The sequence below is a fragment of the Macrotis lagotis genome, chromosome 1, assembly GCF_037893015.1.
Source record: "Macrotis lagotis isolate mMagLag1 chromosome 1, bilby.v1.9.chrom.fasta, whole genome shotgun sequence".
Taxonomy (NCBI): domain Eukaryota; kingdom Metazoa; phylum Chordata; class Mammalia; order Peramelemorphia; family Peramelidae; genus Macrotis; species Macrotis lagotis.
In genome coordinates this window covers 765,927,792-765,951,058 of record NC_133658.1, presented here as the reverse complement: position 1 = coordinate 765,951,058, position 23,267 = coordinate 765,927,792, and the positions used below count along the sequence as shown (strand labels likewise).

Genomic DNA, 23,267 nt, shown 5'->3' with positions numbered 1-23,267 from the left:
TGACTTTAGAAAGCCACTACTTCATTATTGAGCACTGAACGAGTAATTAGAATACTTAAGATGATGCTCTTTGAAATCCTTGTTGCTTGTCCATTGTTTTCAAAGAGGACAAGACATCAAGGATGTGAAGCCATGAATTGCAAGTGAATTGGACTTAAGTGAGGGAAAGTTATGCAAAGTTCCTAGCCTCACTTTCTCCTCTGGAGTTATCTGGGTCCAGTGTGTCAAGATAACACCAGGACAACTAGAGATGACCTCACTTTTGAAATCCTAACTCTAAGAAACAAGTGTGAATTCTTAAAATGAAGAGAGCACCAAAAGCCCAAGGAGCACAACCTTCTTGGAAGACATTGCTGAATCTAGGATGGGAGGGGAAAAAAAGAGGTTGCTCAAATCTCCTGGAAATCTGGATCAGGCAAGTGATTGCTTAAGTGGCTGCCATCCCTTTCCAATATCCCACCTCCCTGTCGACATCAAATTGTACTTACTCACACCCACACCAACATGCTCATAACCCTTCACAGGAAGCCCTGATGATGGTTCAGGCACATTATGTAAAGTCAGGATGGGTTTTAGTGATGGCTAAACATTTTTTTTCTTTATAAAAAATACGCAAAAAGGAATATAGGGCTTTCAAAGAAAAAACAATTTGGAAGCTTAATCAGAGAGTGAGTTCTGAACAGATCCTTGCCAAGAGATACCTTTTCTATGAAAAACAAAAACAAAAACTGAAAAACTTGCTTTCTATTTTCTGCTAAATTCCTTTTCAAATCCATACTTATCTTCTCTTTTCCCTTTCTTTGCAACAATCCAGAGTACTTTTATTCATCTTTAGTCATGTAGTTCTCCTGTTTCCATCTACCATTAAAAAATTGTGTTTTTAGAATGAGAAATCCTTTTGAATTGTTCTTGAAATCCCACCTACCTTCTCTTTCTCCCATCCCCCTTTCTTTGCCCTAAAACACTTTTCTTAGGTATCAAAATAATTCCATTGGAAGATCCCTGGGGGAGAGAGCAACTCTTAGATGAGAACTTCCATCATCTCTCCATCAGGAAACTCAGGTTTATGAAGCAAACTGCTGACTCGACCTTTGTTATCAGGTGGCTTCCCCTGGTTGGGAGAGGTCTCTGCCAAAAGAAAGAAAAATATATACATAGATACACATACATACATTTCTACATACTACATAAATATACTGATATATACTATGTCTATAATAGCCGATTCATCAAAAGAAAATCCAGTCTTAGAAGTCTTAATATTGTAAACACCCCTTCTAAACATGTCCTCAAGTTTATAAGTGGGATGTAAGCATGTGACTCTTGCTCCTTTCACTGTGCCTGTTTATCTTTTGCTTTAAATGACCTCCCTCCCCTCTCCACCACAGCACATACATTTTGGGTTTTTTTTTTTTGCTAGGCAATGGGGTTCAGTGACTTGCCCAAGGCCACACAGCTAGGTAATTATTAAGTGTCTGATCCAGATTTGAACTCAGGTACTCCTGACTCCAGGGCTGGTGCTCTATCCACTGTGCCACCTAGCTTCCCCCATAGCACATACATTTTGAGCCAGATTACTCCAAGGATCTCTCTTATGCTTAAATAACTACCTCAAAGCTAAGGGATTCTATTGTTTAGAACAAGAATAAAGCACCATTAGTATATTTTGAATGAACATAGATTTCATTTTTTCTCGAATAAAAGCTGCAAAAATTTGTCCTCCCTCTACCTCCACCCAGAAGGTCACACTCTTTACATCCAAAAAAGGCAGCCTTCCCTTGACTTTGGCAATGAATAGCATACTTCTGTAGCTACTGAATGTTCAGGAAATGCTGATAAAGAAAGGCTTACATCTCCTGAGAAATCTCTTCCAAAATCTACAATCATAACAACTATTATGTTCCAAGCATCATAGGGAGAAACATTGTCCCCTTCATTGGGATAGGAACTGGATCTGTGATTTCATTTGTATAGGGCAATGATGTCAAACTCAAATAGAAACTGATTCATGACTGCAGCATATTGATGTAGAAAATTATAAATTAATATTATCTATATTGTATTTTTATTCACTTTGTTAACATTGTCCTGGTTCTCAATGGAATTACAAGTTTGACACCTCTGGTGTAGGAGTACTTCCAGGTGAGTGAATTCCCTCTACCAAATGAGGTTGGAACCTTCTATTTAAGTTATAGTCTTTGAGAGTTTCCCACAGAAATGGTGTTAAATTCTAATAGAAACTGAGATCACTATATAATACATAAGGCCATCCAGCAGACCACATGTGGATTTAGAAAACCACAGATGTTTATATGCTATACTTCATTTTTATCATTATATTAATATGTTAAATTTGGATCAGAACTACATTTTAATTTGGTTAGGATTGCATTTGGGAATGTTGTGGGCTACATCCATTCTGTATTTGACACCTCAGGGTCAGAACCCCCAAAACTTAAACCCTTTAACTCAAGTGTGCAATAGCCTGTGTATATCAGAGCCAGAAGCAGAATCTGAACCTGGGTCTTCCTGGTGCTGAGTCTAGGACAGGGGTGGGGAAACTAGTTTGTGGAATATCTGACTATATTGGTCTGTTGCTGCCAAGGCAGGTGGGACTTGAAATTCAATAAATCTAGGAGCTTTTATGAGGTGAATTAATTAAATATTTGATGATGTTATAAATATCCAAATGTCACTTGGCAGAAATGTTCCCCACTTCTGGTCTACTACTTGATCTACTACATCACTGTTTTGTTTTGTTTTTTGCTCAAAGACATTTTGTTTTCCATCATTTGGGAGGGAATTAAGTTTAAGAATAATTAAAGACAAACTGAGCATCAGAAGTCTCCAAGCCTACACGTCTTCCCCACCTGGGACTCAACCTTTTCTCTCTGTCCTCTTCCCCTTCCTGGATAGAAAAGTCCAGAACCTACAAGAAGAAAAACACTCACCCAACTTTTCTCCAGTCCCCTTGGCCCCTGTGTGTTTCAAGATGGGGCTGTTTGAAGGGGTAGTGCTCAGCTTGCCACGACTAGGGAAAGTAGCCATACTGGACCAGAAGAGGTCAGAGCTCTTGTCAGTCTGGGTACTGCTGTCTTTGCTGCCTGTTTTGGCATGGGAGCTGCCAACCAGAACCATGGAAGCTGCTGGGGACAGAGATGAGGCCACTGGTGGAGGCAGGGGAGGAGGAGTTGGCAGCAAGGGAGTAGAAGCGTGGTCATGATGCTCCTTTCCCAATAGCAACCCTGAGTATAAGAAAAGAAACATCTTTCAGAATCACAAGTTTCTTTATTAAACTTGAGTAAGATTTTCCTTCTTAGCTAAAGGACACAGATAATAAGCTTGCTGCTGGTACTGTCTTATGAAAGCTGGCCTCCCTCATAGGTGATGCGTCCAATGGTTACAAACATTTCTTCTACTAACCTGCTGCTGTTTCAGAAATCCTCCTCATAAATAATTCCTTGGCTGTGACTTTATGATCTCCTGTAAACCCTTATTGAAATCAAACTATTAAGACATTGATCTCAAGTCAATGATTGGTTTGCCAGATTAGTTAGGAGATGAAGGAAGAAGAGGTACATTTTTATTTACCTTGGTGTGGGAAGGAAGGCAACAACAGAGCAACCCCAATGAGATGGGGATGCCCTGGGCATCTAAGATTGAACAAAGTTATCAGTGCTCATAAGGAGCTAGTCTGCCTTCCTTGACTATATCTCCCCCAGACAATGTCTAAGACTATAGTGGTAGAGAAGGGAAATGGGTTGCCCTAAACATGAAGGTCTCCTTATTTTCACATATTTCCAAGCAAAGTTGGACTGTTGAAGATCTTGTCCTAAGACAGGACACCAAGAAGCAAGACAAGGGTACATGAGTAATTCCTGAGAAGAATGGCTAAAGAAGGGCTAATTTTTTTTAAAGGAGAAACCCCTGAGTCAGCTGTGGAAGTTTCTAGTGTGGGGGATTTCTCATTTAGGAAATTCTATCTCCAAAGAAGTGCTGAGGCTTATACCTAAACCTAAACCTAAACCTTAAGTGCTATTAATCATAGGAGCATAGATTTAGAGCTTGAAGAGACCTCAGAAGCAATCTAGTGCAATCGTTTTATTGATGAAGAAAGTGAGATGCAAGGGTTAAGTCCAGGGCCACACAGGGAATAGGTAAAAGAGATCAAAATAAAGTAAAATATTGATTAGGCATTGTATTAATAACTGGGGCAAAAAGGCAAAGACAGTCCCTAAGGCCTTCAAGAAATTCAGTCTAATGGGGGAACAACATATAAACAACTGATATAAAAGCAAGATACTCACTGGGATAATTTAACTATAATCACAGAGGAAAGGTACTAGTTGTAAGAGGGCCTGGGAAAAAGATCTGAACCCAGTTCTTTTGAATCCAGAGTCACACCACTTCTCCCTGCTTTCCTTTATCTTAGTTTATGTAATTCATAAAACACCTACATCAGCCAGGTTTACATATCCTTTTCCCCAAAGCATCCCAAAGAGTGACTTAGAGATTTCATGTAACTAGACCCTTTGGTTTAAAGAGGAGCCTGCTCAAGATTTTGCTCTGGTTAATTATCCCAAACCAGGGATGTCTCAGTTTTGCTAGGATAATTAGGAAACTTGTCTAAATCTCTTCTACAAATCATAATTTTATGTTATGATTTTCCATCTACTGCCTTATAAAGTCAATCAAGATAGGTTTCTTAGGGCCCTGAATTGACATGGCTCTATGTACCTAGTCATTCCTGAAGGCAGAAATAGGAAGAAAGCCCCCAAACCTTTCTAATGACCAGTTATCCAAAAAGAAATGAGCTTTTGGAATTCCTTTTCTTAATGAAGGTCTTTACATAGAGATCATAGGTTCATGGGGAGAGTGTAGAGGGGTGTTTTGTTCAAGTAAAAGGCTAGACTAGGAGACTTTGGAGATTCTTTTCAACTTTATGATTCTAGGTGAATCTGTTTTGGTGGCAGGTCTATTCAATGCTTAGGAGGTTGGAAGAGGAGAGGTTAGGCAGGCAGAAGATAAATATCTAGATGTCATAAACTGACTTCAGGCTGGCCTCCTTTTGACACATTTCCAGCTGGCCTTAATCATGCTTCTTTTTCCTTGGGTCCTCCAGAAAACCTCTCTATCTGGGGTGGGGTGGGGGGAGTGGAAGCACAATTGCCCTAGAAGGGGTCTTTGATGAGCACAGCTGTTGTCCACAAAACTTCTTTGAAGTCAATTTCCTTTGAGGGTAGGGGGCTGCTGAGACAAGACTGTAGAGGGACTTCAAACAGAGATCCTGGCTGGGTAGCTTTGATCACCAGACTTCTTATTCTTCATATTCCCTTATATTCTTAACTCCTGCCTCTCCCAACTCCCAGCACTAGGCAGTCAGAATTTTCTAATGTTCCTAGATTCAGAATCCCCATCCCTTTCCCACAGGCTCAGCCCTCCCCCCACTCCTATCTTCAGCACCAAGGGAAAGCATCACACAGAATACAAACTGCTCCTAAGGAGAATCTCAAAGGATTTTCCCATCTTACCCCACCACTAGCTGCTTTAGAAATTCAGCAAGGGCTGAAGAGCAGAGAAATTCTGGAAGGAAAAGATGTCTAGATTATACCTATGACAAAACTATTTCTAGACTTCCTTAAACTCTAATTTTTAACCTCAAATCTAGGCATTTCTGCCAGGAACTCCAGTGGGGAGACCACTGAACTTGGGAGTCATGGAATACAAGTTTGAATTTCAAGTTGAGTATTTACAACTTGGGTGACCTTGGATGAGTCAGAACTGGGCCTCTCAAGATCATTTCATTTTGCAGCTGCTGCCTAGTTTCAAATTTATGGAACAAGATGGTCTGTACTGGGTCCTGTACCACTCCATTCCGGCCTTCTGCCTTTTCTATGTGTTTTCTTCCCTTTTAGAATTAAAATTTATCAAGAATAAGGACTGTCTTTCTTTTTATTAATTATTGTATAATGTAGGTGCTTAATAAATGTTTATTGACTTGGAGTGAACCTAAATAAATGACCTTATTTCCTAATCTGTAAAAGAGGAAGCTGGCTAAGATGACATCTAATATATCTTTTTGGTGCTAAATCTATGAGTCTCTTAGTGCCTATCTCACAGAGCCTTCATGAAATCCTGCCCTACTTAACATCCACTGATTTCCTCCTCTCATATCACATCATGGTGTAGAAGTGACCCCATGCCCTCAAAGGTTGTGTCAGTGGAATGCAACTTCTGACATGGCCCACAAAGATGAAAGGTGTTTGAGTTGTGTGTGGACTTGTGTGTCTGCTTGATGAAAACCAGCTTAAGAAAGGACCAAGGGAATTATCAACCAGAAGCCTGGCTAGGAATGGAGAAATGCATTGGGACAGTGCAATTCATGAAGCTGTCTACTAAAGGCTAAAAGACTGCAACACATTAGGAAAGGATGGAGTATCTTCTAGGTCTATGGCACATTTCCCTTTTCAAAAGACATTGAAATCTATTATTATTATTATTATTATTATTATTATTTTATTATTATTATTATTATTATTATTTTTGCTCTTCACCTGTGAGATACACCATAACAGAAGAAGCAAAGTTAAATGAATCGTCCAAAGTCTCATCTGATAAGTGGTGCCATGTTGTTATAAAATGCAGGTCTCCATCCTTCCATCTTTTTCCATTTAATTGTCCTGCCTCTCAGAAGTTCTCATACAAGACACTCCCTCTCTTGATAACCATGCATTTTCATGGGCTGTCCTCCTCACTTGGAATACTCTTCTTCCTCATCTCTAGCCTTCTGGCTTCCTTTAAGTCTCAGTTGAAATCCTGCTTCTTCTAAGTAGTCTCTCTCGATCCCCATTCATGTTCAATTCTTTCCTCTAATTTTTCCTGTTCATATACAATTGTTGACATAGCTTCTCTTCCATTAGATTAGGAGCACTTAGAGAACAGTTTTTGCTATTGTTTCTATTAACAGTTTCTAGCAAACAGTAGGTACATTAAGTAGGCAAATATTGTCATCTTTTGGATCCACAGTACTTTCTTAAGCATGGTGTCTGGTATATATTTGGCACAGTTATGTAAATAGTAAACACAGTTATTAAAATACTTCTCACTGGACTGATGAATATTTCCACTATGACCAGTTGTTCAGTCCACATTATATTAGAAGGCATTAAACTTACCAATGCTCCCTTTCCAGGTTCTCTCCTCCTTCTTTTCCTCAACCAACTGGTTGCTGGTAAGAGATGTTTGGCGAGAGTGTGTACCAGTAGCTGCAGCAATTGATGGGACAGAGCGAGCCGGACGTAAGCTGGAGGCATCTGTTTTTCCCGCATCCTTCCTAGATCGCTGCTGAAGGACCTTAATCATGGCATCTTTCTCTATGATTTTGGCATGGAGATTTTTTATGCTGAGGAAAGAGCAAGGGCAAAACACCTTAGGTTATAGACAGAATTTTCACATATCCCAACAAAGAAATTGTTTGGTGGAGTTGGTGGAGTTATGGTACCACTTTCAAAATAAACTGATAGAATTACTGGTATCACCTTCAAAGTAAAATTGTAAGCTGCAGGAGCAGGCAAAGTGTCTGTACCAATCTATCTCAAACCTTGATCTGATCCATGAGATCATCAGCGAAGATCATCATTGAAGTTTCATTAATGTGTCCTCCTTGTATGTATCTGGGGTTAACTATTCATTCTAGTTTAATTATCATGACTTCTACACTGAAATTACTCACCTAATGGATCTAACACCAGAACTTGCTTCCCCAAGTGATGTCTTTATCTAAGAGCCTCAAGAATATCAGGGAAGTTGGTCCAACAACATTTATTTATTTATTATATCTTCCCCCCATAAACAGTTCACCCTTCCCTACCTTCTACCTGTGGCTAATATCAATATTTGTACTGAAAATAATTGTTTTGCACACCTTCTTTATTGAACATCTCGCTAGCCCTTAAAGTCTAACACAAATACCATCACTTTCAGGAAGGTTCTAGATAGTAATAATTTTTATCCCTTTGTAATATATCAACCCTGTATTCTTTTATACTCTAGCTATCATCCTGATGTACTACCTCTTTCTATTAGATTATAAACTTCATGTACTCAACTTCAAAATAAGCAGATTTACCTAGATGAGACTAAAGTCTATGATCTTATGAAAACAGCAATCATGTCTTATTTATACCCTTTATTTCACTGCACCAAGCTCAGTACTCTGCACACAGCTAGGGATTAATAAATCCTTCCATAATTTTGTTTTTCAAATCCTTGGTTTCCCTCAAAGCTCTGCTGAAGAGCCACTTTCAACACAAAACTTTTTCTGATTCCCTCTGTTAGTTGTTGTAGTTTAGTCATTTCAATTGTATCTAACTCTTTATGCCTCCATTTGAGGTTTTCTTGGCAAAGATATTGGAGTGGTTTGCCATTTCTGTCTCCAGCTCATTTTACAGATGAGGAAACTGATGCAACAGGATTAATTGACTTGCTCAGGGTCACACAGCTATTAAGTATCTGAGGCAGAATTTGAACTCAGGTTCTTCTAATCCCAGACCCAGTACTCTATCCACTGTGCCACCTAGTTGCCCCAATCTGCTCGTGCCTTCCTTCATTGCCCAAAATCACCCTGCAACTATTTTGTATTTGTATTGTATATATCTCATATATGTACATGTTGTTCAGTTCCTTGATAGAGAAACATTTTCACTTTCACAATTGCTGGCATATAGGAGGCACTTAATAAATGTTTACTGACTGACTTATTGATTGAATTATTTCTGTTGAATTGAGGGGTCACAGCAACTAATAAGGATTTTTCTATGTGACAATGATTGGCCAGAAGCACCAAGTATCTGTATCTCAAGGGTGGTTAAAGTGACCTAGACCTTTAGAGCCCATTACAGCAAGTAAATATAAAGTATTGTAGAGGGTGAAAAACCCACTGGGATTCAGGCACTCCAGGTCTGGTCCTGGTTCTATAATCACTGAGGTTGGATGACTTATATTACTCAAGTTCTTGGAGACTCAAATTTCTCATCTTTAAAACAAGGGGGGGGGGGAGAATGGGGAGAGAATAACATAGAGGAAGATAGTGACCTAGTTGAGCTTCCAGATTTCTTCCTGCTCTTATGGTCTGTGATATTATGAAATAATTTCCACATCCTCCAATCCCACTCTACTCTCCACCCCAACTCCAATCTTCAGTGACATTAGAGAAAGACAGATTAATAGCTGCAGAGCATAGCTCTTGTTAATGCAACCTAAGTTTAAAGATGGATTTGGACATAAAATTATATAGCTATTTAGAAGCTACATGTACCAACCTTCCCTTGGTGTATAATAAATAGCTAAATCTTCCTTCTCTCTCTAGGTGCTTCCTTTTCTCACTCAAAAGCACCAACTCAATGTTACTCAAAACTGCTTATTGGAAAACCTTCTTTTAGGACCTTGGAGCAATTGAGCATGTAACAGACCTGCATAATAACTCAAGTGCAAGTAGGATCAGGGATCTCCATCACACAGGTCATTTCTGGACCCTTGTCAGAGAGCTGAGAATGAGGCAAACGTTTTCAAACATGCCCAATGGAATGATTTGTTTTTCTTGACTTTACTTATTTGTGAAGAGAAGTTAGAAGAGATAATGATATTTAAAAAATCACTACATATTAAAAGATGAAAAAGGAAATTTCTGTGGTTCTTGAGACAAATGGTGAGAGCCACATGGGAAGAACTAAGCAGCAGTTCTCTTACGTGTATTCCATATCCTGGCATCTCCTATTGGCTTGCACAACTTCTTCCTCCTCCTGCCAGATGCGGACCTCCAGGGAACTTTCACTGTAGCTGCCATTCCTGGAGTGGTTGATGATTGTAGCATCCCTGCCAACAAAACACACTCTTTCATTATTCTGCATGGCTTCATGAAAAATGAGAAACCTGATCTTTCAATGTCAGCAGATATCAGCTCCTGCTAACATCACAGGTAGAGAGCTCTACCCCAGCTGGCTGACAAAATACCTCCACTTCCATCTACATAATGAATGATAAGTTTTAATATAAATAATACATGTTTATATTGAGTTTTAAGACTCAAAAAGTATTTTCTTCACATTAATCTGGTGGGAGTAAGTAGTGATGGTACTATCATTATTTTCTTTTCCTTTCCTGATGTTCTTCTCCTACTCCTCCTCTTCCTCCTCCTCCTCCTCCTCCTCTTTTTCCTTCTCCTCCTACTTCTTCCTCCTTTTTTTGAGACTACTTCTTACTATCTCACCCAAGTTGGAAGTCTAGCAGTCACCTCCAAATCCAATCCCAACACTGATCAGCATGGAAACTTTGATCTTTTGCATTTCCAACATGTTTTGCCTGGCTTAAGCAACTTGGTGGTTCCATATTCCTGAAAGCTCACCTTATTGGCACCAGACTTTTCAAATTCTATTGATCCACCAACCTCATCCTTCTGAATAGCAAGGATTATGGGTTTATACCTTATACTCATCCTATATGTTTCTCATAAGAACTGCTGTCTAACCAGGTCTCCTCATTTTGTGCTTGTGTAAAGTGATACAATTATTCCCATTAAATTTCAATTTATTAGATTCAACCCAATCTTCCAGCCTATTGACATCTTTTTGATCACTTGACTCTGCCATCTATCTCAATCAGCTTTATTTCATCTACAAATTCAATAAACATGCCATCTGCATCTTTTTCCAAGTCACTTATAATAACATTTTTATCAATGTATACTTCTGTCCCTCACAGGGTCCTTGAAAAGATCAATAGAGATAATATCTATTAAAGTACTTTGTAAACTATAAAACTCTTTAAAAACATAAGGTATTATGATATTATCTCATTCCTGGGCATCTCACCAAAAATTCCTTAATTCTGTACTTAAGCAAAGAGTACAAGAACCTCTTAATTGGCTAATAAAATGCCCTCCCATCTAGCATTCATTAAAGGAAAAAGAAACACCATCAAGTTCATAAGACTGACCAAAGAAATAATGGGCTATTATGAGGCTTTTGTGCCTTCAGTTTTAGTCTCTATTGGTTCAGGCCCAACTAGCCTTGGGAGACTCACAAAAAAGAGTCTCTTGGAAGACTCACAGAAGAGCTATGAGGCTATACTTTTATATGTTCTTTAAAAATTTTGAGGCATTCCTCAATCACAACAAGATCTGAAAGATTGTCACCAAGAAGAAGGTTTTGGCTTGTCCTGCTTAGTCCCAGATTGGAACACTAGGTACAATAAGTAGAAACTATGAAGGAACAAAGATGTGAGGAAAATTATCTTAACAATTCGAGCTACACCAAAATGTAATATCCTATCTCTAGAGGCTGTTCCCCATTCCGTTTAAGTCTTCAACTTGTTGTAAGAACACTTGTTGAGTGGATAGACAGTAAAAAAATATTTTTTTTATTTTATATTGAATTAAATGACCTAAGAGGTTCCTTTCAATATGAAGATTCTGGAAGTTACAACTTCCTCTCTGGCTCGATGGTGCCCCAAATTTACCATGTTTCAAACTGAATTCTTCACTATCATTCCCCTTTACTTTAATATTCCTATCAGGGTACCAGCATCTTTCTCAACTTAATCCTTGTTCATCTTTGACTCTTGCCTCTCTCAATCCCCTCATTCAGTCAGTTGAAAAGTCTTATTAATTCTGTCTTTGCAATGTCTTCCCTTATAGGTCACCTCCTCTCTAATCCCAATATTACCCCTTATAGTCTTATATTCAAGTGCTTCCAAAATCTTGTTTTTCTCATCTTATCTCACATTACAGCCCTCTCTCGGTTTTTCAACCTAAGGCTGACAGAGGTTAAGAGACTCACCCAGAGTCAAATAAAAAGATAAACAGACAAGTCAAAGAATGATAAAAATACCCTCTTCCCTTAAGGAGCTCATAGTCTAATGGAGAAGATAATATGTAAATCAGTAGGTACAAAGAAGACATATACTGCCTAAATTGGAGATAATCTCAGAGGAAATGTAAATAGCATAAAGGAGGAGTGGGGAAAGGCTTCTTGCAAAGAGGAATTCTGAGCTGAGACTTGAAGGAAACCAAGAGATGAGAGGAAAGAGAATTTCAGGCATGGGAGAATCAGTCAGAATCCCCAGAGTTGGGAGGGAGGTATCTAGACTAGAGGCAAATGAAGAATTAAGAAGACTAGAAAGGTAGGAAAGCATCAGGTTACAAAGAGCTTTAAGAACCAAACAGGGATTTTCTATTGGATCATGAAGGTAATGGGGTGGCACAATGTCTGAGGCAGGATTCACTGGAAGGTCTTAACATTAAGTTCATTGTTCTAGCCACCAGTATGCCACAGTTTCATGATTTTGGTTAATTAAAGTTTTGTTGAATTCCAAACATGTCAGATACACCCATGTTCAAACCCAGATAAAAAAACACCCTAAAACCAAAGTTATTTGGGTTGTTTGCCATTTTACATTAGATGCTCTACTGGTTCCTGTTCATTTCTTTGGATAATCAAGAGAAGACCAAGCAAACTTTGGGATCAAATGTGCAATGGGATAGAATGACAAAGATTAATACTGCTACACTGGGATTTGCTGGTGCAGAGAGATCAATCTATAACACAACAAACATTTATTATGTGCTTACTATATTCTAGACACTGTTAATATAGTGCCAGGAGATACTAAGAAAAAGTGAGATATCATGATTTAATGTTATCTTAGAACAGTGAAATAAATATAGTCTTTGGGTAAGAAAACTAGTAGTAACTCTGTCAACTCTTTTCACTGTATCAGCAGAATATTTTATTTACTTCTATGGGAGGTTATCTGAGTTTAATCTTTAATGATTCTGTGAACTTGGCATCCAAAGTCAACTTCTACTTATGACATCAAAAATAATGGGGTCTTACCTCTCAGCTGCTGCAGTGGCAGCAGCATTCATGGCAAAATGTCGAATAGTACTCTCCTCCAGGTACTTCTGTTCCCACTTGGTCATGTCAGCTTCCAGAGCCAAAATCCTTTCTTCCTTCTCCCTTACAAGCTCCATAAGTGCCGGGGCATTGTGGTCTGCCATGTTTCCTGGCTGGCCATTTCCATGTCTCTGGAGAGGAGAAGGAAATAATAATTTTGATGTTCAAATGTACTCCAGGGAAGGTACATTACTTCTTTCTATGTCAGTCACTCACAGAGACCTGTGCCAACTCATATTCATTATGCTCCCTCACATAAAAATTCCCTTTCCTGGTTTGGGATCATAAGACCATAGAACTCTAGAGAGGGAGGGGAACTTAAAGGTCATCTAATTCACCCCTCTCATTTTACAAATGAAGAAACCAAAACCAAAGTTCAGGTAGATTAAGGTTTCACAAGTAGAATGCATTAGATGTAGGTAGGATGTGAATCCAGATCTTTTGTCTCCAGAGTCAGGGCTCTTCCTATTGTACAGTGCTGTTTCTTTTCTCAATGGTAAAACCATAATGGTGCAGTAGAATCAAAAGGACATGCATTTAGGGGGTGGCTAGATGGTGTAGTGGATAAAGCACCAGCCCTGGATTAAGGAGTACCTGGGTTCAAATCTGGTCTCAGACACTTAATAATTACCTAGCTGTGTGGCCTTGGGCAAGCTACTTAACCCCGTTTGCCTTGCAAAAAAAAAAAAAAAAAAAAAAAAAAGGACATGCATTTAAATCCTGGCTCTGCCACATATTTTTTATGAAACCTGGAGCAAGTCTCTGAACCACTCCTGGGCTAAGTTTCATCATCTGTAAAAATAAGGGAACTGGATAGGATTAACTCTTCCTTGCCCCACTATGTGGTCTATTCCGCTATTGATCTAGGAATGGAAGAAATTTTATCTCTTCAACTTCTTTCCTTTACCTTTTTCCCCTTCATGGCCTATCAGTAAGTCCTGATATTTTTTCTGAATTTTTCTCAAAATTTTTCTAGTATCCTTTCCTTCCTATTCATTCTCATTACTATCAGCTTAAAATACTATACTATCCCGCCTTGAGTACAGCCTTTTTCACATACTTTTGCCAGACTAACTTTTCTTAAGAATTCCTTTAATAATGTGATTCCCTTACTCAAAACCTTGATGATCCTCCATTTTATATTATATCAGGTCCAAACTCCTCATTTCCTATTGCTCCCCACCCACACATCTTTATTTCTAAACCAGGTTGTTCCCACTGTCCCAGGGCTCATATGCTCCATGCCTTATTATATATACAGCTTCCTAGTCAGTTAGTTATCTCATTCCTTTTTTAGGTGATATAATAGATAGAACACTAGCCCTGAAGTCAGAGGACCTGAGTTAAAATCCAATCTCAGATGCTTGAAACTTAGTAACTGTGACCCTAGACAAGTCACTTAACCCTGACTGCATTGTCAAAAACAGAACAAAACAAAGCAAAACAAAATCTTTAATGGCTCCCTATTGCTTACTGAACAAAGTTCAAAAATGTCATGCTTTGTCATTGAAATCCTTCCAATAGCTGGTACTACCTTACTTTTTATTTTTTATCACCACCCTATTTCAGAGAAAGGACAGACTCTTTCTTACCCTTTTCTCCTGAAGCACCAAGAAAAATGCTTTGTCTTCACAACTAGTTGCTTGATACTTATTCTTTATTATCCTACCCTCATTTTCATTTCTATGTTTTCATCATATTTGTTCTTTTTGCTTCCATTCTTCTTCTGCCTACCCAAACCTTACCCATCCTTGCAGACATTGATGAAATTCTAGTTTGGATTTTTAGCTGTTAAGTTTTCTTCAATGTTTCCAGCTCTTGCTAATCTGCCTCCTCCTTGAACTTCTCTATTTTGTACCAAGTAAGTGAAGATTTAGTTATAATCTGTTATGTATGGTTTAGTGTTTTGATCTTATTTTTCCCAGGTAATCAGCAAGTTCCCTGAGAGCAGGGCCGCTCTTTTCCTGGATACCTCAAAATGCTAGGAAAGGCTGGACATATAATCTGTGTGCAGTAACGAGTTGTTTGAATGACTGATTGATTGAATAGCAGAGAATCTCGGATTCACAGAACCCTAGAGCTGGGAGGGACCTATATGAGCAGGAGCTACAGTGAAAAGGACAATGGACTACAAATTTTAATTCTTAGGTTCCATGACTAACTCTGACACTAACTAGCTGTCTGCCCCTAGGAGAGTCATTTAAATTTCCTGATCTCAAGATCTTAATCTTAAGAAAAGATGGTCCACAACTTTTATCTCCTTTATTCTATTCTTATATCTGCCTCTCTGCAATTTAAAATTGGCAAAGATTCTAGATCATAAGTTGGAAGAAACCTCAGAAACTCTCTAGTTCAATCCCTTCATCCTAGAGAGAAGACCCTGGAAAGTTTAGTACCCTACCCCAACGCTGTAAGCATCACAAGTGGGAAATCTCATCAGAAATGGGAAATCTCTCCCCACTATATTTAATCCTATCTTCTGAGCCAAATAGGACAAATCATATTCCCCCCACACACACACACTTCACATTAGTCCTTTGAATACAAGACAACAACCATCATCTCTCTCTTCTAACCTAAGCCCCCAGGACTCCTTTTCTTCCATCTAAACATTCTCAATTCCTTATGGTAATGGCATCATTTCTGGGCCACTTACCTTCCTGGTGGACAGTTTGGGAGACACCCTCCATCAAATGGGTGAGACACAGGCATGATACCAAGGTAACAAGATTAGGAATTTTTCTCTTTCCCTTCCATGGAAATATAATTAGTCTCAACAAGGAAGTGGGATGGTTGCAGTCAATATAAATCATAGCCCTCAATACCACCTAACTAAGTGGTACAAGACCAGACGTTATAGTCACTGATACAAATGAGTCAGTTCCCTTTGGTTGTAACTGTAGTGACACCACTCTTCCCTTCCCTATCCATGACACCAAACAGCACTAAGATTTCCAGAGAAGCAAGTAAAAGAATAGTGGCAATAGTCTTTGATACAAAGCCATTTGGGTATCAGCTTAAGTCTTCTAAAATCAGTAATATAATTTGGACCTGTATATATAATGACATTCTATGTCTACCCATCTCTTATTGGGAAGATATGGTAGAAAGAATACTGGGTTGGCAGTCAATGTTCTTTCTACTGTATCTTCCAATTTAAGAAATGGTTAGGAATAGGATGATCTTTGGGGGCGGAGCCAAGATGGTGACAGGAGAAGAGCCTCTCTTAGGTGCTCTCTCTCTATAATATTTCAAAACTCATAAAATAAGGGCACTAACTAAATTTTTGAGAGACAGAACCCACAGAGGGATCCAGTGAGGCAGCTCTCCAGCCCAAGGTAACCTGGAAAATAGTGGAAAGGCTCCACTCCACGGGGTTAGAGGTGCAGCTCACCAGAGTGACTGAACTTCAGCCTCCCGGAGGCAGCCCCAGGGCACCTGGGAGCATGGCTCATGGCAGTGGGGGCATTTTCCTGACTTACACCCTGGGAAGCATCAGGCACAACTTGGAAGATCATGGTGGGGGGCTCTGCCAGAGTGAACATGTAAAGCCCAGCCCTCAGGGCACTCAGTGAGCAGTGTGGCTGCAGCAGCCCAGATCCAGGAAATGGAAGCAGAAGCAGAGCTGGTAAGCAGGAGCCCCCAGGGAACTGAGCCTTGAGTGCCCAGCATACCCAAGGTAGGGGAATGGAGAGAGACTTCAGAGGTCTGCCCTCTGTACCTGGAACAGGACTCTAGGGCTCTGATCACATTCAGATACTGACAGTCTAGGCCCCCGTAGAACAGCAGGGCCTTCCCCACCTCAGCCCTGTGGCAAAGGGTGCATTTGTGGTCATTCACAGACCAGGAGGGAAGACAGAGCTTCACATACTGAAATCCTTGTGTATGTGGGGGTGTCCCAATAATACTCAAAAGTTCAGGAAGCACCCCAAAACCAGGCACAGGCTGGGGAAATGAGTAAAGAGAAAAACAGGAACACCATTGAGAAATATTTTGCTTGTGAGCCCAAGAAGGATCAAAACACTCAGTCTGAAGATGAGGAAGTACAAGTTTCTACATCTAAAAACTGGAAGAAAAAAACAGAAATTGGGATCAAGTTATGACAGAGGTCAAAAAAGATTTTGAAAATCAAGTGAGGGGGCGGCTAGGTGGCACAGTGGATAGAGCACTGGCCTTGGAGTTGGGAGTACCTGAGTTCAAATCCGGCCTCAGACACTTAATAATTACCTAGCCATGGGGCCTTGGGCAAGCCACTTAACCCCATTGCCTTGCAAAAACTAAAAATCAAGTGAGGAAGATAGAAGAAAAATTGGGAAAAGAAATGAGAGAGATGCAGGAAAAAAATGAAAAAGAAGTCAGCAGCTTAATCAAAGAGACCCAAAAAAACGCTGAAGAAAATAACATGTTAAAGACCAGCAAATGGATAAAACAGTTCAAAAAGTTATTGAGGAGAAGTATGCTTTAAAAAGCAGAATTGGCCAGATGGAAAAAGAAATAAAAAACCTCTCTGAGGTAAACAAATCCTTCAGATGTAGAAATGAACTAAAGGAAGCTGCTGACTTTACAAGAAGTCAAGACACAATAATTCCAAATCAAAAGAATGAAAAATTAGAAGAAAATGTGAAACATCTCATTGAAAAAACAACTGATCTGGAAAACAGATTCAGAAAAGATAATTAAAAATTTTGGGGCTACCTGAAAATCATGATCAGGAAAAGAGCCTTGACATCATTTTTAAAGAATTCCTACAGGAAAATTGCCCAGATATCCTAGAAGCAGAGGGAAAATAGAAATTGAGAGAATCCACCAATCTCCCCTGGAAAGAGATCCAAAAAAAACCAACCCCCAAGAATATTATAGCCAAGTTCCAGAAATCCCAAGTCAAAGAGAAAACATTATAAGCAGCCAGAATCACACAGGACTTAGCAGCAACTACATTAAAGGCTCGTAGGGCTTGGAATATAATATTCTGGATGGCAAAAGAGCTTGGAATACAACTGAGAATCAACTACCCAGCAAAACTGAACATCCTCTTCCATGGAAAAAAGATGGACTTTCAATGAACCAGGGGAATTTCAATTGTTCCTATTAAAAGGGCCAGAGCTAAACAGAAAGTTTGATCTTCAAAGACAGGACTCAGATGAAGCATGGAGAGCAGAGAGAAGGGTAAAATATGAGGGACTTAATGATGATTAACTACAGGTATTTCTGCATAGAAAAATGATACTGATAATACTCATAAGAAACTTCTCATTTAATAGAGCAGGTAGAAGGAGCTTTTATAGATGAAGCACAGGAGAGAGAGAGCTGAATTTGAGGATATAATATATTGTAAAAATGGAGTCAATGGCTAAAAAGGAAATGTAATAGGAGTAAGAGAAAGGAGAGGTGGAATAGGTTAAGATATTTCATATAATAAGATTTTTTTATTACAATGAGCTATTGCAATGATATGGAAGGGGAAAGGTAAGGGGGAATGAGGGGACCTTCGCTCTCATCAGAGGTGGCTCAGAGAAGAAACAGCATATCTACTCAATGGGGTATAGACATCTAGAGTAAGAAGGAGAGAAGGGAAACAGGGGGAAGGGGGGGAATGTGAGTGATGGAGGAGAGGGTGGACCATGGAAGAGATAGTCAGATATAATGCATTTTCTTTTTTACTTCTTACAAGGGGTTGGGATTGGATGGCCTGTCCAGGACCACAGGTCCAGGTGGTTGCTGGGCCTTAGGGGTGGCATATGGGCTCAGGGCCTCTTGGCCCCAGGGCTGGTGATCAGTCTGCTGTACCACTCAGCTATCCTACAGCACATTTAGGAAGAGGGACAGAGAGAAGATATAGTATATGGTAGTGGGGAAGTACGAATGGCGATCAGCAATGGCAACAGTGGAAAAATATGGAAGTACCTTTGTGATGGACTTATCATAAAGAATGTGATCCACCTACAACAGAGCTGGTGGTGTTAGAACGCAGACTGAAGCACATTTTTTGTTATTGTTATTATTATCTGGGGGGTTGCAAGGCAAGTGAGGTTGGGTGGATTGCCCAGGGCTGCACAGCTGGGTGATTGTTGGGTGTCTGAGGCTGGATTTGAACCTGGGTGCTCCTGGCTCCAGGGCCAGTGCTCTGTCCACTGCACCACCAACCTGCCCCTACTATTATTATTATTATTACTTTATTTTTTTTATTTTTTGGTTTTTGCAGGGCAGTGGGGCTAGGTGGTTTGCCCAGGGTCACACAGCTGGGTGATTGTTGGGTATCTGGGGCCAGATTTGAGCTCGGGTGCTCCTGACTCCAGGGCCACCTAGCTGCCCCTATTATTATTTTTTTAAGTTAAATTTTTATTTTTTTCTCTTTCCTTTACTTTTTTGTTCATGAGGGTCTGTATTTTTTTGGGGGGGAGGGGAGTATTATGTTTACTCTTAAACAAGAATATTTTAGTAATGTATAAAAAGCACCATTTTTACAAAAATAAAAATAAATATTTTTTTTAAAAAGGAATAGGATGATCTCTCTCTCTCTCTCTCTCTCTCTCTCTCTATATATATATATATATATATATATATATATATATATATGTATGTATAGCCCCAAATTACAGACATGGGTTCAAATTCCACCTCTGACCCTTACTATGGAACTGAGTGAGTAACTTAGCCATCTTGAACCTCACTTTCTTTATAGTAAAATTAGTGGTTTCAACTAGATTGCCTCTTACGTCTTTTTTTCTTGCTCAAAATCTATAATTATGATCCTCAAAAATCTCTTTCTATAGCTTACTCCGGCAATGGGGAGGGTATTGCCTAAGTCCTTCCCTTTATGTAGCACAGCTTGTATTTTCAGGACCCTGACTCTATGAATCCATGGATGAAATGGCCTGCAAAGCCTCACTGCTAGTTTATGGAAGCTCTGTGCCACCAAGATCCTCATTGGAGCTGAAGCACCAACCACTCTAGGGCTTGGGCTCAGTGCCACAGCTGGCCACCAGCCCTGGCATCTGTGGTCAGTCCTAATTTAAGGCAGGACAAGAATGAGATCAAAGATGTACCAGATGCTCCTTTGAACACTGGAGAATGTGGATTCCCAAACACAGAGGGTGATTCCTTTGCTCCACTCCCACCTGCTCTTGGGAAGCAGGGCATGAACTCAATTCCAGGAAATGAATCACTTTCCCCAAGCCCACTTTAGACCCTGACTGAAGGGTTTTTTTTCATCCTACTCTTTGTAGGGATTGAAGGAGTGCTGTTCCACATCTCAGTGATTAGCCTCAGAAGATAAGCACACAACTCACCCAGAGGAACTGGAAACAGATAGGGAATAATCAAGGTTACTCAGGTTTTGAAAAGAAGAGAGGGACATAACAGCTAGGAAATCTACCATATTTGCTCCAGAGATCTCCAGATGGCTTCCCTCTTCATGTTTAGCCCAGTTCCCTTGCAGAGGATTGGACAATATAATCCCTTATAATTATAAAGCCTTTTTATTTGAAAACACAATAGCAGAACTCCCCAATAGTGGAGATTGTTTCCATCATCAAGCAGAGAGTGGCATGGTCTGACACTTGTCTTACCTACCCTACCCCCCTTCAGGTCATATGCCATTATGGTCTCAGACTTCAATGTTAATCCTGATTCCAGCATTAACCAATTATATTACCCTGGGAAAGTTATTTATCTGTTATTCAGTTTCCTAGCTAAAATGGGGATAATAATATTTGCTCTGAAGCCCCAGAGTGTTTTGTGAGAATTAAATGAAAAATATATAAAGGAATCCTGAATAGTACAAACTTGTATATAAAGATAAGGTGGTACTGAGTTTTGTTTTGGTTGGGGGGAGAAAGAGAGAATGATAAACCTGTCATTGTATTAATATGGGGAGTCTCTCTAATAGAGCAGATCAATAATTGTTCCATAATTTAGAGGATGTCTTGCCCAGGGTCATACAGCCTGTTTAAGTGTTGGAGGCAGGACTTCAACCTAGATCTTCCTGACTAAGGAAGGCTCCCTATCCACCATACTATATTGCCTCTAAAAGGTATTATTATTATTTATTATTATTATTATTATTATTATTATTATTATGTCTCTAACATAGTGATGTCATTTTGTTCTTCTTAGAAGGAAAAGAACCAACCAACCAATTACTATATTACGAGCAAGACATAGAAAGACTTGAAACTATAGATTTCAGCTCTACCACTTAGAAGTAGTTAATCATGACCTTGACCTCTCTGAGCCTCACTTGCTTCATCTGTAAATTGAAGATAGTAATACCTGCATTACCTACATATTTTGCAGGATCATTGTCAGGAAAGTGCTTGGTCTAATACAAAGCACCATACTATGGTGAGTTATTAGTATTATGGTTTCCATTTCATAGATAAGAACAGAGAATCTGTGACTTTCTCAATATCATACATATTAAATGTGTGACAAAGCTAAGATGAGGAGCCAGGTCTCTTGATTCCCATCTACTATACTTTTGCTTAGAACTAGTGGAAATTATTACATTTATGTTTCATTCCTTCTGTGACTGGGATTATAAATAAAACATCCAATTCTGAGTCATAACAAACTTTACTTTTCCAACCAGTCTCTCCATCACCCTAGGGAGAGCTGGAAGGTGTTGTATGAATACAAATTTTATGAGTTCCAACAAAATGACAGTTCCAGGTGAACTGTTCTCTAGTTAGAGATAATTCCCCTCATGGCTCTAAGCCTCAGTTTCCTCATCTGTAAAAGAAAACTAAATGATTCCCTCCAAAAATCTTATGATTCTGTAATTCTTACTTTTCAGATGGTTCCCTTTTGAAAGACCTGCCTGTATTTGTAATATGGGGCTTTGGGAAGAGTCAGATATAACTCTATTCTGTCTGTCACAAAGCAAAAAAAGAGAAAAAGTTGTCTTGGGATAAAAAGCAGTAGTCAGTGTCTGACTATTTGCAGATCTCTGCAGAAAGATAAGTAGTTCAGTAGCTGCTTAGAATCCCAGTATGGCCATTTCCATGAGGTTCTGGAACATCTCCTTGAGTCACATGCTCAAATTTCTGTGACAGCCAGGAGCAATGTGAATTCCTTTCCTCAATAACCTACACTATTCCCTAGATTAACAAAGGAATTTGTGCATTACCTATAGGAACAGCTGAACTGTTGAACTACAACTACAGTGGTTGAATCAAATTCTGTCAGAAATAGAATGATGAGGAAGTGTACAGAACAAATGGTCTTAGGAGCTTTTTGAAGAGCACATGCTTTCATAATGTCCATTCCTTCCTCCTTTTTTTAAGCTACAGAGAATTTTATCATGTGACCAATAATTCCACTATTGGGCATTTACCCCAAGAATGTCAAAGATAAGACAAAAGGGTCTAATATAAACTAAAATATTCAAAACATTACTTTGTGTGATTGCAAAGAACCAGAAACAAAATTGTGACCCAACAATCTTGGAGTGGCTCTATCATTATACACACACACACACACACACACACACACACACACACACACACATATGTATGTATATATATATATGTATGTATATATATGTATGTATATATATATATATATATATATTCATAGATCTAAGACTACAAAAGACCTTTGAAGTCTTCTAGTATAACCCTTTTGTTTTACAGAGAGGAAAAACAAACCCAGAAAGGGTAAGGAATTTGTCCAAGGTCACATAGTCATAAGTAGCAGAACCTAGGATTTGAACTCAGGTTCCATGATTCAAACTTCACTGCCCTTTGTACTATCCTACCCTTATTCAAATGTAATAGAATATTTATTATTGTGCAGGAAAAAATGGTGATTTAAAGGACTTTAGATTAAACATGCAGCGTAAAATAAAAAGATCCAAGAAATACAAGGCATAATGACTATAGCAATGCAAATGAAATCTTCACTTCAAAAATGTTGAATATGAGAATAACAGAAAAACCAATGAAGATCCAAAAGAATGAACCATATCTATTCAAAAACAATAGGGCAAGTGTGTGGGGTGGTAGTAATATGACAGAATACTATGCACTCTCTCGGATATAATCTCTGGATCAGATTTTTTTCTAAATAGTTAAATATAATGTTGGCCTGCATAAAGATAACTAACATTTATATAGTATTTATTATGCACCAGTCACTGTACTAAGTACTTTATAACTTTTAATTTATTTGACTCTCACAACAATCAGGAGACAGGTGTTATAATTATCTCCTTTTAGCCTATTTGTGAGGGAAAGTAGTAAAATGACTTTTCCAAGGTCACATAGCTAGTCAGATCTTCCTGACTTCATGGGCAGCAAGGTGGCACAGTAAATAGAG

The 23,267-nt window shown here is 39.1% G+C and overlaps 1 protein-coding gene across 5 annotated transcripts in view; it reads right to left on the bottom strand.

Moving 5' to 3' along the window:
- Positions 1 to 934: 934 nt before the first annotated feature.
- The window catches only part of AMOTL1 (angiomotin like 1), a 214,382-nt gene continuing 192,049 nt past the window's right edge, over positions 935 to 23,267 (bottom strand). For all 5 annotated transcript variants that reach the window (XM_074216484.1, XM_074216486.1, XM_074216487.1 and 2 more), the window contains 5 exons: positions 12,891 to 13,081; positions 9,748 to 9,873; positions 7,176 to 7,402; positions 2,952 to 3,245; positions 935 to 1,128 (listed from right to left, as the gene is read on the bottom strand). In XM_074216484.1, the coding sequence (XP_074072585.1) occupies positions 1,022 to 1,128; positions 2,952 to 3,245; positions 7,176 to 7,402; positions 9,748 to 9,873; positions 12,891 to 13,081 (945 nt within the window). In that variant the 3' untranslated portion in view covers positions 935 to 1,021. The remainder of the gene's footprint in view (positions 1,129 to 2,951; positions 3,246 to 7,175; positions 7,403 to 9,747; positions 9,874 to 12,890; positions 13,082 to 23,267) is intronic.